At 43.2% G+C, this 13170-nt stretch overlaps 1 protein-coding gene across 3 annotated transcripts; it reads right to left on the bottom strand.

Moving 5' to 3' along the window:
* Positions 1-3773: 3773 nt before the first annotated feature.
* On the bottom strand, positions 3774-10305 carry LOC105520582 (protein BHLHb9). Of its 3 annotated transcripts, none has more exons than XM_011954388.1 (3): positions 10092-10305; positions 8335-8431; positions 3774-7550 (listed from the first exon to the last, which is right to left on the bottom strand). In XM_011954388.1, the coding sequence occupies exon 3, from the start codon at positions 7251-7253 to the stop codon at positions 5610-5612; it is 1644 nt and encodes a 547-aa protein (XP_011809778.1). In that variant the 5' UTR covers positions 7254-7550; positions 8335-8431; positions 10092-10305; the 3' UTR covers positions 3774-5609. The 3 variants fall into 3 exon arrangements, with proteins under 3 accessions (XP_011809778.1, XP_011809779.1, XP_011809780.1); XM_011954389.1 differs by having other exon boundaries at positions 8335-8415; positions 10092-10262; XM_011954390.1 differs by lacking the exon at positions 8335-8431 and having other exon boundaries at positions 10092-10277.
* Between the last annotated feature and the right edge of the window lie 2865 nt (positions 10306-13170).

Genomic DNA, 13170 nt, shown 5'->3' with positions numbered 1-13170 from the left:
CTGCTTCCTCAGTGCTCACAGTAGTTGCAGGTGGGAATGGGGCAGCTGGAGTCCTTGAGGCTGATGCCTTTAAGGGGGAACAGATGTGTCTGTTTATCCCATACAAATACTCTTTTTCTGTGTGTGTTAGGACATGACGAAGATGGAAAAGCACTGATCTTGAGTACAAAAATATTCAATATATAGCCACAGCTATAAAGTGATGATCCTGGTGTCCTTGTATAACTCACAAACTGGTTCTGAAGGCGGTTATAGTGATGGATATGGTAATTATCCTGATTTGATCCTTATACAACGTACACATGCATTGGAACATCATACTGTACCCATAAATATACACAATTATAATGTGTTAATCATAAATATAAAATTAATAGAAACTGGTTCTGAAGGCAATTTCAATGTTTTGAACAATTGCAGCATAAGTGTATGGCTTTCCAGAAGGCCACTATAAAAGTATTCATGTAGGCCGGGCACGGTGGCTCACTTCTGTAATTCCAGCACTTTGGGAGGCTTTGGTGGGTGGATCACTTAAGGTCAGGAGTTTGAGACCAGCCTGACCAACATGGCAAAACCCCGTTATCTACTAAAAATACAAAAATTAGCTGGGCGTGGTGGTGGGCATCTGTAATCCCAACTACTCAGAAGGCCGAGGCAGGAGAATCACTTGAACCCAGGAGGCGGAGGTTGCAGTGAGCCGGAATCATGCCATTGCACTCCAGCCTGGGCCACAGAGCAAGATTCTATCTCAAAAAAAAAAAAAAAGTATTTGATGTTTGTTAAGAAGTGCAATTTAACTCATATCACATTATCATATTTTGTAGAATCAAGATGGTTCTGATAAAAGATTAATTCCTGGTATCCTTAAACCACAATAGCACAGCTACACATAAAAGCTACATAATAAAGCATGGGCCTAGTGAAGCACACTTTCTCCAGTTCAATTTCCCATTAAAATGACATTTTGTTGTCAACAAGGAGAGGGAATAGCACTCTTTCCTAATTCAAAGCAGAGCACCTGGAAACACATTATTGCTTTCTGCATTACTCTTCTTTCCTGTTCATTGCTAACATACTAGGCATTTTGTTTGTTCCTAACATTTTAGAGCTTTCCACAAAGGACCTAACTGGGCCTTGGGGAGTAGCCAGTCTCTCCCTCCTGCATGGAATATTAACATCTTCTGGAGAAGAAAAATATTTCTATCCAAGTCTTTTATATTTTGCTTTATTTTGGGTATCACAACTTGAGAACAGCCTAGTTTTGTTTGCTAAACGAGTTGTTCAACATATAAAACAAATAGCTGTTCCAGTTTGCAAGTTTCTGGAGTTCTCCTCTCCTTCAGGGAAACCCTAGCAACTACCATTGAGAGGGACATGGCACCTTTAGGAGAGAGGTGGCCAGAGCTCCTTTCAGAAGAGCTGCTGACACGAGACAGCACATTGTTGAGCTGAAAGCAGGTGTCCAGAGATAAGCTAAAATCTTAAAGCAAAATTTGCATTGTGCTCTTGAAGACTTTTATCAACTCACAATTAATTATGATACTTTTCTGAAGCTGATTTTATAAAATGACCAACTCTTTAAACTGAAGAAATAGAAACACAATTATGTTATGTTCATAAAACTGTAACTGGAAAGCATTTGTGCTTGTCTCATTAATAAGCCCCATTTTGTTTTGAGCTGTAGTTGTGTGTACATATCACTTGCTAGTCTAGTCACTATGGCTGTTGCCTGAGTGTTGGTCCATAACAGAGTTCAGGGTCTGAACTCTGTAACAGAATGTCAGCACAGCTAAACTTTTCATTCCTGTTTTAAATCTAGTTCCCAAGGTATAAAGTGATACAACTTTTCTAGCTGTCAGTTGGTGATAAATGCAAGGGCCTCCAGATCCCGTGGGAAGGACAGCAATGAGGAGGCATAAACAAAATAGGCAAAGTGACACAGACGTATATATACTCCATTCTCCTCCACCCACTAAGTAATGGGTTCCATCTTCACATACCTACAATTAACCCAATGGAATATAAAGGTGCAATTCAATTGTCACATCCATAATATGTAGTATTACGTAACCTTTAAAATGTTGTTATAAAAATAACAATGAGATGATTTTGTCTATGAGAGTAGCAAAACTTAAAAACAGTGATACCAAGTGTTGGCAAGTATATGAAGAAACAGACATTCATGCTCCATGAGATGAGGCTGGTGAGATTCATTCTGAAGGTCAACTAGGCAATATACATAAATATTTGTAAATATCCATGACAAGAAGAAAAGCAGCCTGACATCTAAGAGTAGCCTGGTCTGCTACTCTATGAATGTCATGTATCAAGACAAAAGCAAGACTACTCTAATCATGTACTAACACAGAAAATCACTGTCCCAATTATAAAAATGATGAAATACCTCCCCCCCATTCTGGCTAATATTAGTGACTGCTGCTTCTTTACCAATCACAACTTTGGTCTTCCTCACCTATAGAGTAAGATTTATTTAAATACAAAATCATAGAATTACTCATGCTTCCCAAATCCTGTAAGTGTTTATCACCAGGCAACGGATTAAATAACATGTGATACAACCATATAAAAGAATATATGCAGCTGCTAAAAAGGCATGTTGCATGAAAACTACACAATGTTGCTTAGAGCAATAAAGGAGACTTAAATAAGTGGAGAGAGATTTTATTCATGGGTCAGATGATTCAATATTGTTAGATGTCATTTCAAAGAAATGAAAGCCCATGTTCATAAAAACACTTGTACACAAATGCTCATAGCTGCTTTACTTATACTGGCCAAACTCTGAACAGCCCAAATGTCCATCAACAGGTGAATGGATAAATAAACTGTAGTAAAGCCATATGGTGGAATACTACTTGGTAATAAAAAGCAATGAAATAGTGAGACACATGATATGGATGAATCTCAAATAATTACACTAAGTGAAATAAGCCAGATCCTCTCCCGACCAAAGAGTGCATGCTGTATGAATCCATTTATACACAATTACAGAAAATGAAAACAATTCTATTTTGTCAGAAAGTGACCCATGGTTGCCTGGGTTAGGGGCACAGGGAGAGAGAGGAGGGAGGGATTACAAAGGGGCATTAAGAAGTTTTGGGGGAGGCTGGGCATAGTGGCTCACGCCTGTAATCCTGACACTCAGGGAGACCAAGGTGGGTGGATCACTTGAGACCAGGAGTTCAAGAATAGCCTGGCCAACATAGTGAAACCCTGCCTCTACTAAACACACACACACACACACACACACACACACACACAATTAGCCGGATATGGTGGCATGCACCTGTAGTCCCAGCTGCTCAGGAGGCTAAGGTACGAGAATCACTTGAACCTGGGAGGCAGAGGTTGAGTGGGCCGAGACTGCACCACTGTACTCCAGCCTCGGTGACAGAGCAAGACTCTGTCTCAAAAAAAAAAGTAGCTTTGGTGGGTGATGAATATGTTTGCAATTTTGATTGTGGTTATGGTTTTATGTGTATATACATTCCAAGACTGATCACACTGTATACTTTCAACATGCAGCTTAATGTATGGCAATTATATTTCCGTCAAGTTATTAGATTAAAAAGCATGTGACAGATCTATATAACACTAAATTGAAAAGATAACTGTTAAGAGGAAAAGGCAAATCTTAACACTGTATTTCTATTTTTGCAAAAGAATGTGTATATTGTATGAGAATATGCAATAAAGGATTACAACACTATATACCAACCGTTAACATAGAAAAATATTAAGTGATTCAAAAATATGTTGTAGAGGCATATTTAATTGACATGCAAAGATGTTTACAGTATACAACTGGGGGGAAGCAAGTTACAAACATTTACAGTATGATCTTGTTTTAGTTTCTTAACTGGCAGAAAATCTCAAAACATATAACTCCATATTTTCACACATAGAAACTTTCACATCAGCTAAGACCAGGGATTATAACTCCCACCATGAGTCTTAGAGAACTCAGCCATAGCCTAAATGTCCTGGGAATGCTTTCTGGTCCATATCCAACTTCCAAGAATCACTATCTTGTAGGTTGACACAGCAACCTCTTCTAGCTTTCCTGTTTTGTGTTGTTGAGGCTGCAATTCTGGGTCTAAATTTCTCTAATTAAGTTTATCTTGTAGTGTTAGCTGGTACAAATGCAGGAATGCCCAGGCTTGCCTACTAGTAAAAGATAAAGCCCCTTGGCCTTTCATATGACACACAGGAGAATAAATCATAAATGGTAAAAAAGAAAAAAAAATTAAGGTATGATTTCGCAAGGAGGAAAAAAGCAATTACCTTTTAAATTCAGGGTATAAAATGATTTCAGCTCTTTGGGAAAGAAAAAATACAAATGGATAGAAAAAGATACAAAGGACACCTAACAAGTTTCCCTTGCTGATGACTCCAAATCTACATCTTACTCATTGAACAAAGTTTTGGGCTCCTACTATTTTCGACACTGCCAGATAAAATCCATCTATTCACCTCAGAATTTTCTCCTGACCTCCAGCCAGATGTAGCCAAATGTCTAATAGACACATGAATTTGAAGGAAGTCAAGAATTGTAACACCTGGCATACACATGATCTATTGCAAAATTAAACCATTAAAACCAGTCTCTGAGCTTTGAAGGCCCCCCACCTCAAAATGCCCTTCAGGGGGACTGTAAAGCAGTGTGGTGAGATAGGTTCTGGTGTCAGACAAAACAGCTACGCCACCTGCCTGCTGTGGGAATCTAGGAAAAGGTATTTAACCTCTCTAATTCTCATTGGAGGGTACCTAGAATAATGAGTTCTAATAAAAATACAAGTAACTAGCTCACAAGTTCACTATGAGAAGAGGAAAAAAACTCGTAAAATATGGTGACAACACAGTGTTTGACACAGAATAGGCACTCACAAAATGTTTCCTGCCTTCTCTTTTGTGAGATAACTTTTATGTAAATGAAACAGCCTAACAATTTAAGAGTTATGAATGTAGTAGCAAAATTAAAATTGAACAAATAATACATTTTGTCTGAGATTCTGAGTCATTTCTGTGTTGTGGAATGAGTATCTGATACAGCTGGAAGAGGAGAAAAATAGTAGTTTATCTTACATTAAATATCCTATAGCAACCCCTGCCTCCTTTATGTAGAGTGCGCACATTCGGCCATGAGTGTGCACGTGCACACACAGAGACACACACACACACACACACACACACACACTCTCTCTCTCTCTCTAGGTACTGTTATCTTTGTGTATGTGTATGCCTTACTTCTGTAACTAGATTACAAACTCAAGGATATTTTCTTTTTTGCCATTTTAAGCCACAGATGTATCTAAGCAGATACTAATGAAAAAGTTAGCTTACTTAAAACAAACTGGTTCGCTATCTTAAGTAAAATGTTAAAAATATGCCAATCTAGACAAGATAAAAATCAAACATTTTCAGCCCAAGGTATAATATTCATTTGATACCCCCAAAATAGTCTAGCTCAAACCTAGAGCCTGTCACAGGTGACTTTGTGTTAAAGATGCAGTGTATAATGTGTACACTGTAATGTACAGCGTGCTAGAGTTTGGAGATGGCTCAAAACATTCTATCTCTGGCTCATTTTACATTGTTTCAATAATCCCTTTAACTTCCCTGAAAATGGCCATGAGTGTACTATAACTCAAGTGATCAACAACTACAATTGAGCCTTTTCTGATATGCTCCTTTATGTTAATAAATATGGCCACACCACTAACAAGATTGGCTTTTGCCTCTTTCTGGTTAAAGATGAGTTTTAATGCTGCCAATGCCTTCATATTGATCATGTCTCTGGCTGCAGTTGGATTTTCAGACATATTTAAAAGTAGTTTCAAAACAAGATTTCTGGTTTTGCAATTTCCTGAGGACAGCAAATGGAAAAGCTCTGAAAAGTAATTGGCAACAATGTAGTGATGGACAAAATCAGTAGTCAGTTGTCCTAGTATCTTTAATCCAGACTGCTGTCCTGGTGAGTTCAAAGGAAATGACACGGTTTCTTTACACATATGCTTAACATGTAATTCAATTTTGCGTTGTCTTTCATCACCAGAAGGAGGATTCAGAGTAATTACAGTCTTTTTTCTCATTTCAGGGGAAGGAAAACTGAGCAAGCTTTCAATAAGTGTCACTACACCCACTTCGTTAATAAACTCTTGGGCAAACGGGTGAACATTATGGACACCCATTGCAATCCGTGCTATTTTATGAATAAGAGGATCAGTAGTTGACTTAAGTAAGCTAACAAGTTTTTCAAATTCCTCAGAATCCATATAGCATTCCATTTTGCAAGGACAAGCAAATGGCTTAATCCCATTTACCTCCCTGATCCTGATTTGACGTCTAATCTCATCTATGGTCTGGATGCAGGGGTCAGAATCAAAACGACACTCAGGGATAGGCTGTGAGCATGAGCGAGTGTTCCTAGAAGGGCGGCAAGCTGTTGCCCCAGGCAAAGAACAGGCATTTTCTTCAGCTGAAGCCAGAACAATATATGAAGGAGGGCTTGCCTCAGATGGTGCCTGGGATCTAAATCCTAACACTGCTGGAGTTACAGCAGGGGCGTTGGGCCAGATAGTTACCTCAGACCAGTCCTTGGGCCTATTTTTTTCATTAATTTCATACACAGGCTGAGGCTTAACTATCCTGCTCACGGGTTTAGGATTAGGGTCAAAACTGGTATCATCTCCTTCCCAAAACCAGTTCCCAATAACATTCTCTTCCTCCTCCTCCTCAGCCCCTGACCTGGGTTTGCAATCGGCCCCAGCCGCAGGCTCCAACTCCTCAGCACAGACCTGGGCACCAATTTCAGGTTTATCATTCTTAGTGCTGGAACTATTACCTGCCTCTTCTCCATTCCAGAACCAGGAATTGATAGTGGCCTCTTCCCCAGCCCAGAACCAGGCATCAATACCAGCCTCATTGTTACATGTGGAGCTGGTGGACTCATTCCCAGCCTTGGGACTGAAATCTCCCATGGCTCTGCCCAGAGTCTTAGGCTCTGACAGAGCTCCTTCCTTCACCTCAGCAACAACCTTGTTCTTAGACACTGCCTTCATCTCTGCTACTGCATCTGTCTTAGACCCTGTCTTGGCTTTGGCTTTGGCCCTGGTCTTGGCTACAGGCCTAACAACACCAGTAGCCTCCCTCTCTGCTCCAGCTTTAGCTTGTGTAACAGGCTTTTTTTCAGTTTTGGCCTGGGCTCTTGTCTTATTTTTAGTCCCAGTCATGGTTGAAGCCCAGTTATATGGCCCTGTCCAGTCTTGGCCTTGGTTCTCAATGTGTCCTAGGTCGAAGTCTTAACACTCTTTCACTGGGTAATGGAAAAACTTAGTAGCAAGAGTTAGAGTCAACTGTCAGTTCTGCAGTCACAAAGTTCTCTTTCCAAACATATAGCCTCTGTCAATGATACAGAGGGCAGAGGCACGCTCGGGCTGGGGGAGAATGATTGTTCCCAAGTGCAGACCTGCTGAAGGTGATGGTCTTCCAACAATCCAAAGCCACTACAGCCACCAGTGGAGATGGACCTGAGGTTGAAGAAAGAAACTGGCTTTGAGTCTTGTCCAACTGTGCTTCTCTATGCAAACAGCCACACAGAAGGACATAGAGTAGAAATGAATTGTGCAGAAGTGAATTAATAAAAAACTCTGCTACTTCATTTTATACCTTGCACACTGCCACTAATGCTCAACAATGTCCTGCCCAAGCACTGTCATTCTTTTACTCTGCATCAAACAGGAACAAAGATGGCAGGTAAGCTTGCTGAGAGTGAGAAAGGCTAAAGGAGTGCCCAGTCTCTTTGGACCCATGCTAGTAGGTCCACCACTAAAATACATACCACTAGACCTCATAGATGTATTCAGGCAGCACTCACACCAACCTGCACTGATCTAGTGCAATTTTTCCTCCTTCCCTGTTTCCAGTGTTGATATGCCCTGTAGTTAACTCATGGGCAGGCCTATGGACAAAAATACAGGTGGGATTGGAATTCTGAGTATTTGGTTGACAGACCTACACTCTAATCTCTAAACTCAATTTCTGCCTTCCCAAATCTAGGGCTTTGGTTATATAACACTTCTGGCCTCCTAGTACTCCTCGTGGCTTCTCTTCCCATTTCCTGCCCCAGTATCTACCAATTACCTCATCAGCATAATCCTGGCTCACCCCACCCCATCACTTGTACACAAATGTGAGGTCAGAAGTGACTAGAAAGCTGGAAGACAGTGGCTCCAAGATATCATCTGGTCTAACCCACTTGGCAACAGCCTCTCCATAACCCCAATCAACAGGGGTGTTCACACATAAACCTACCTTGAATCCAAATGAACAGTTTTTGTTCTCTTTCTTAATTAACTTCCAAGTGAACAGCTACATACAGATCTCTACAGGAACCTAGAAAGGAACAGACCTAAGGATAGAAAGGAAGGCAGAGGAAAGAAAACAGAAGAGACTAAGATGATCTAATGCCCATAACAAGGGTTATAACATATGCTTTTGAATATTCAAGGCTATGTTAAATGTCTCCCACCTGTCTGCTCCTCCTCAATGATTCCCTAATCACCCCAAGACCTGCAGCCTGATTACACCTCCTGCCAACTTTGAAGTCAGTCATTTTCCCAACAAGTTATACCTCCTTTCCTGAAAAAAAAAATATGAGGTGCAGAAATAGGTAGTGGAACACAGGCAATCGTACTTAGGAGGCAGGCAGGGAAGATAATGGAGACTCTTATTTTAATACCATCTGTGCATGTCCCTCCCCTTCCCCATGCATACCTAGATCCTACTTTACTCACCACCCATGTCAGCCTGCTCATACAGCAGGGGTTCTCAGGAGATGCTATCCTTCCCACCAAAGAATCCTCTAGCTAGAGAAGAGTCACACCCTACAAAAAGAAGGCGAGCAACTAGCAAAAAAATAACCCCAAGAGACTATGTTAACAATGGTAGAAAAATAGCAGGTTAATGGACAGATTCCCAGAATTCGGATTCTAACACCTCCTTTTTGAGAATCAGAAACTAAGTAAATGAAGTCTCCTAACTCTCATAGCTCCTCAGATATCCACCATCAGAAATGCCATGAATTCTTCTGTGGGACTATTTCTGTACCAAAATGAGACGGTCTGTGAGGAATGGCTGGAGATGGAGTTTTGGTTTCCAGAACCAGAAATTGAAGAAGCAGATTGACTTCAAATGTTCTAAATTGACCCTTCAAAAAGATTTCCCCTCTACTTGGAACCCTCATTCTCACACATCATTACATTACTTAAAGTGGATCAGCATGTTGAGAAAACAGATCCTGAACAAGAAAGGTGGAAAAATACTACCTTGTTATTTACATGGACCACTGTTGTGAAATTCGACCAAGTCCACATCCTATCTATTTGTTTGCACAAAACTGGGTGTGGGGATCTAAATATGTAAGGCAATAAAACAGTGCGGTATTAAAAGGCAGATAAACATTTCATTTTAGTGTCTTCATAATCCACCCACTCAAAGTTCTAGTTTTGGAGAACCCACCAGACCTACCCCGCAGACAGGAGACTTGGACAATCACCTGGAGCCTGTGGGAAGGGACAGCACCCAGGAAAAGGGTCCCACAGGCCTCTTTCCGGAATCAGGGCCCGGAGTAGTGAATGCGGCCCACCTCTCGCAGGCTGGGCACAGAGCTGGGACGCCGGCCCCCACCAGCCTTCGCAGGCGCCCACTACAATGGCTCCCGCTCCGCCATTTCTCCCGAAGGAGCCTCCCCCACAGCCCTTTCCGGGCACAGACCGTCGAGGGCGGAGCGCCGGCGCCTGCAAAGCTGGTTGGGAAGCTGTCAGAGCGGTTCTCCTCCAGACGATCTAACGGTGCCTCTCAAGCCAGCCCCTCAGCCCTTGGCCTGGCCTGGCCCAGCCCTCACCGGTCACCGCCTCCCATCGCCAGGGGTCTCGGGCACTGCGCACCTCTCTCCAGCGCCCGGCTCCGACCGGATCGTCTCCTCCTTGCCAGGCTGTCAGGGCCGGCGGGGCAGGCTGCCAGCCGGTCCACCCTGGCGGACCACCCCAACCTCACGCACCCCCACTTGCCTTCAGCGGCCCAGGGCCCAGGTCGTCGACCTCCCTCTCCTCTCCTCAGCTCTCCTCTGGCGGCTCCTCACTTGGATTCTCACCGCTTTCCCCGCGATCCGAATGGAATCCCGCCCCCTACGCCTCTGCACCAAACTGGGCAGGGGCTGCGCAGGATGCGGCAAGAACCGCTCGCCGCGAGGGTGTCGGGAAGGGGAGCGGAGGGATACGGCGCGAAAGTGCTCGACGCCCCCTCCCAGGCCCACCTTAGTTCCGACCCCGAGGTGGGCGGGGCCACGACGAGCCCCAGCCTGGGCCTGCGGGTTGGCACCAGGGTGCCTCAGGAGGCCCCCGCGGACCCTAACGTGGTGACCACCACCACATTTCTGACGTTGCTATAATATATGGGACCGGCGGGCGGCTGGGGGCCCGGGCAGGGGACCGGATCAGGAGGTTGGGAAGAGCCGCGCTGGAGGGAGCAGCGGATGGACACCAAACGGCCCCTTAGTGTGTATGCACCCCCGCCCCAACTCCCCAACCGGGGACTGCTGGGTGTCTGCCCCCTCCTTCTTCCCAGCCCTCTCACCCTCCTTCCTGGATGTTAATTGGAGAGGGGGGTGTCAGCACTGCAGTCTGGGAGGGGAGAGGCGATTTCAGGCCAGAAAGGCCTGGGCCTCTAGGGTGGTCCTGTTGTGCGTTTATTTCCCAGCTTCGTGAAGCCACTCAGGGGAGGAAGGTACACCTGCTCTTAAGTGAATTCTGGGGCAGGGGGCTCCCATCAAGGCCTCACCACTGCCCCTATTCTAAAAGAAGGTAGACCTAGACTTCTGACTCTAGGAAACCAACCACTCGTCTGTACAGACTCATTTCTTTCTGCCACACCGGTTTTTGTCATTTCAAATGGTGGCTCACGTTGGCATTGCGCCGTCCCCACAGTTGCCCCCCAAAGAGGGCCTTTCCCTGTCAGGACCCGCAGGAGGTCATAACAGCCCTCTCTCTTTGATGGCACCACGTAGGGATGGTCTTGGCGCCTCTCCACTGTTCTGTCAGGAGAGGGGACCGCTATTCGCGCACTTCCTCAAGGCAGATCCCAGATCCCAGCTGAGCTCCTCAACTCCTCCTTTTGGCCCAGACCTGCATCCTGCCTAATGCATGCATGTGCCCTTTTTCTTCTGAACATATACCTTTTTTTACTCTCCCAAGTGGTGGGGAGTTTGTTAGACTGGAAGTTGCCTGAATGAAAGTACCCTCTTGGTATTGTTCACCACTGTATTCTCAGCACATTGTAGACGGTATAGTCAGTCAAGGGTTGAAGGAGGTGAGGGGCTACTGAGTCATGACTATTCCATGGTACCTTCTGTGGGCTGCAGATCAATGCTAATTCGTAAGTGTGTCTTTATCTTTGTTGCCTGTAACCCCAGGGCTTAGCCCAGAGTATGCCACCCGCAGCTGCTCTTGTATGGTTTTTCAGTGTTGGAAGGGAGCAAGAGAGGAAGACAGATTGTGAAGCAACTCCTGAAGCACACACATATTAGAAATAGTACCAACACCTACATTTTAAAATATAGAGCACAAAGAGGCAGAAAAATATGATCATTTTTCCTGGTCATTTGTATTCCCTTGGTGGATGCCTCAATCTGACACACCAATATATGTGACTTAGGAGATATTAGTCATACTAAGAGAAACAGGAGTTTCAATTGGATGTCACACTACTTTTTGATGAATCACTTTACAATATGATTCTTAACATTTGTGTGTTCTTATTAGCTTTGTCCTTTAAGCTTAATAGCATTAAAACTTTAACACATTATCTTAAATATGAAGGACATAGGCCTGCAGATTCCGATGTGAGTTTTCTTTCTCCAGTATAATGCTTTAATATATGCAAGAATATTAAAATGCATAATTTCTTTTAAGCAATTAAGCAATTAATTGTAAATAATGTAAATGAAACCACCTTTACAAAAAATTATAACAATGAGAAAATTAGGGCAGTGAAGGAGATCTGATCTGGCTAACACCTGTCTTGCCTTTGGCCTTCAAGTTGCCCTTAATTATTCCTGGGCGTATAAGCTAACTTTGGGAGACATTTACTTTACAGTTTAAATGATAATAGCCATTCCCCAAAAAGTAACCAACTGTCTTTGTAAAGCTAATAAGAAACCACCAGGCTAGGAGGATGGAGCAGCCTGAGTCCTGCTGAAGTGTAGACATAAAGGATTGACAGCCATTATTCCGAGGTTACAAGATATGCAGCTTCCCCAATTATTTCTGCAGATAACATCACTATTGTAGAACCTAAGATTGGCCTTTTGAGGTATCTTTTCAGATTTCTTGCATGTCTGGCTCCACCTTGACCTACCAACTGCTCCTGAGGCCCCATCCAGAAGTGACTCAGCACATAGGAGGACCATTTCCCACACCCCTATGATTGCACCCCCAACCAATCAGCACCAACCACCCATTGCCTAGCCACTCCCATGCCCCCAAACTACCTTTGGAAAACCGTAGCCCCCAAATTCTTCAGGAGATTGAGTTAAGACAGGACTCCATCTCCCATTTGGTGTGGCCAGCACCGCATCAATTAAACTCTTTCTTTATCGCAATGCCGTGGTCTCCTTGAATTAATTTTGTTTGTGCAGCTGGCAGGAAGAACTCATCGCGTGGTTACATAAATGACCATCAATAGTGAAAGGATTAAACTAAGTATGATAAATTTATTTTATAAAGTACTATTCTACCCTACTATGATATCAAAAAGAAGTGGCTCCCTATATACCCAAATGGAAATAACTCAAAACACAAAGTGAAAATGCAAGTTGTACAATAATACATATGGTTTTTGGAAAGTGTGCATTATAAGTATATAACTATTGTGAAAGGAAAATAAATCTCAGGATCCTAAAATCGCTGAGTCAAAGGGAAAAGTCAAGCTGGGAACTGCTTAGGGCAAATCTGCCTCCCATTCTATTCCTAAAAAAGATAATTACTAAGATTAAAAAAATACATATGGTTTTTGGAAAGTGTGCATTATAAGTATATAACTATTGTGAAAGGAAAATAAATCTCAGGATCCTAAAATCGCTGAGTCAAAGGG

This window comes from Colobus angolensis, unplaced genomic scaffold (genome assembly GCF_000951035.1).
Source record: "Colobus angolensis palliatus isolate OR3802 unplaced genomic scaffold, Cang.pa_1.0 Scaffold382, whole genome shotgun sequence".
In the NCBI taxonomy this organism is placed as follows: Eukaryota; Metazoa; Chordata; class Mammalia; order Primates; family Cercopithecidae; genus Colobus; species Colobus angolensis.
This window is presented reverse-complemented; position numbering and strand designations above follow the sequence as displayed.

Coding starts and splice junctions, on each gene's coding strand:
- LOC105520582 (XM_011954388.1), bottom strand. CDS start 7,253: ATGACTGGGACTAAAAATAAGACAAGAGCCCAGGCCAAAACTGAAAAA.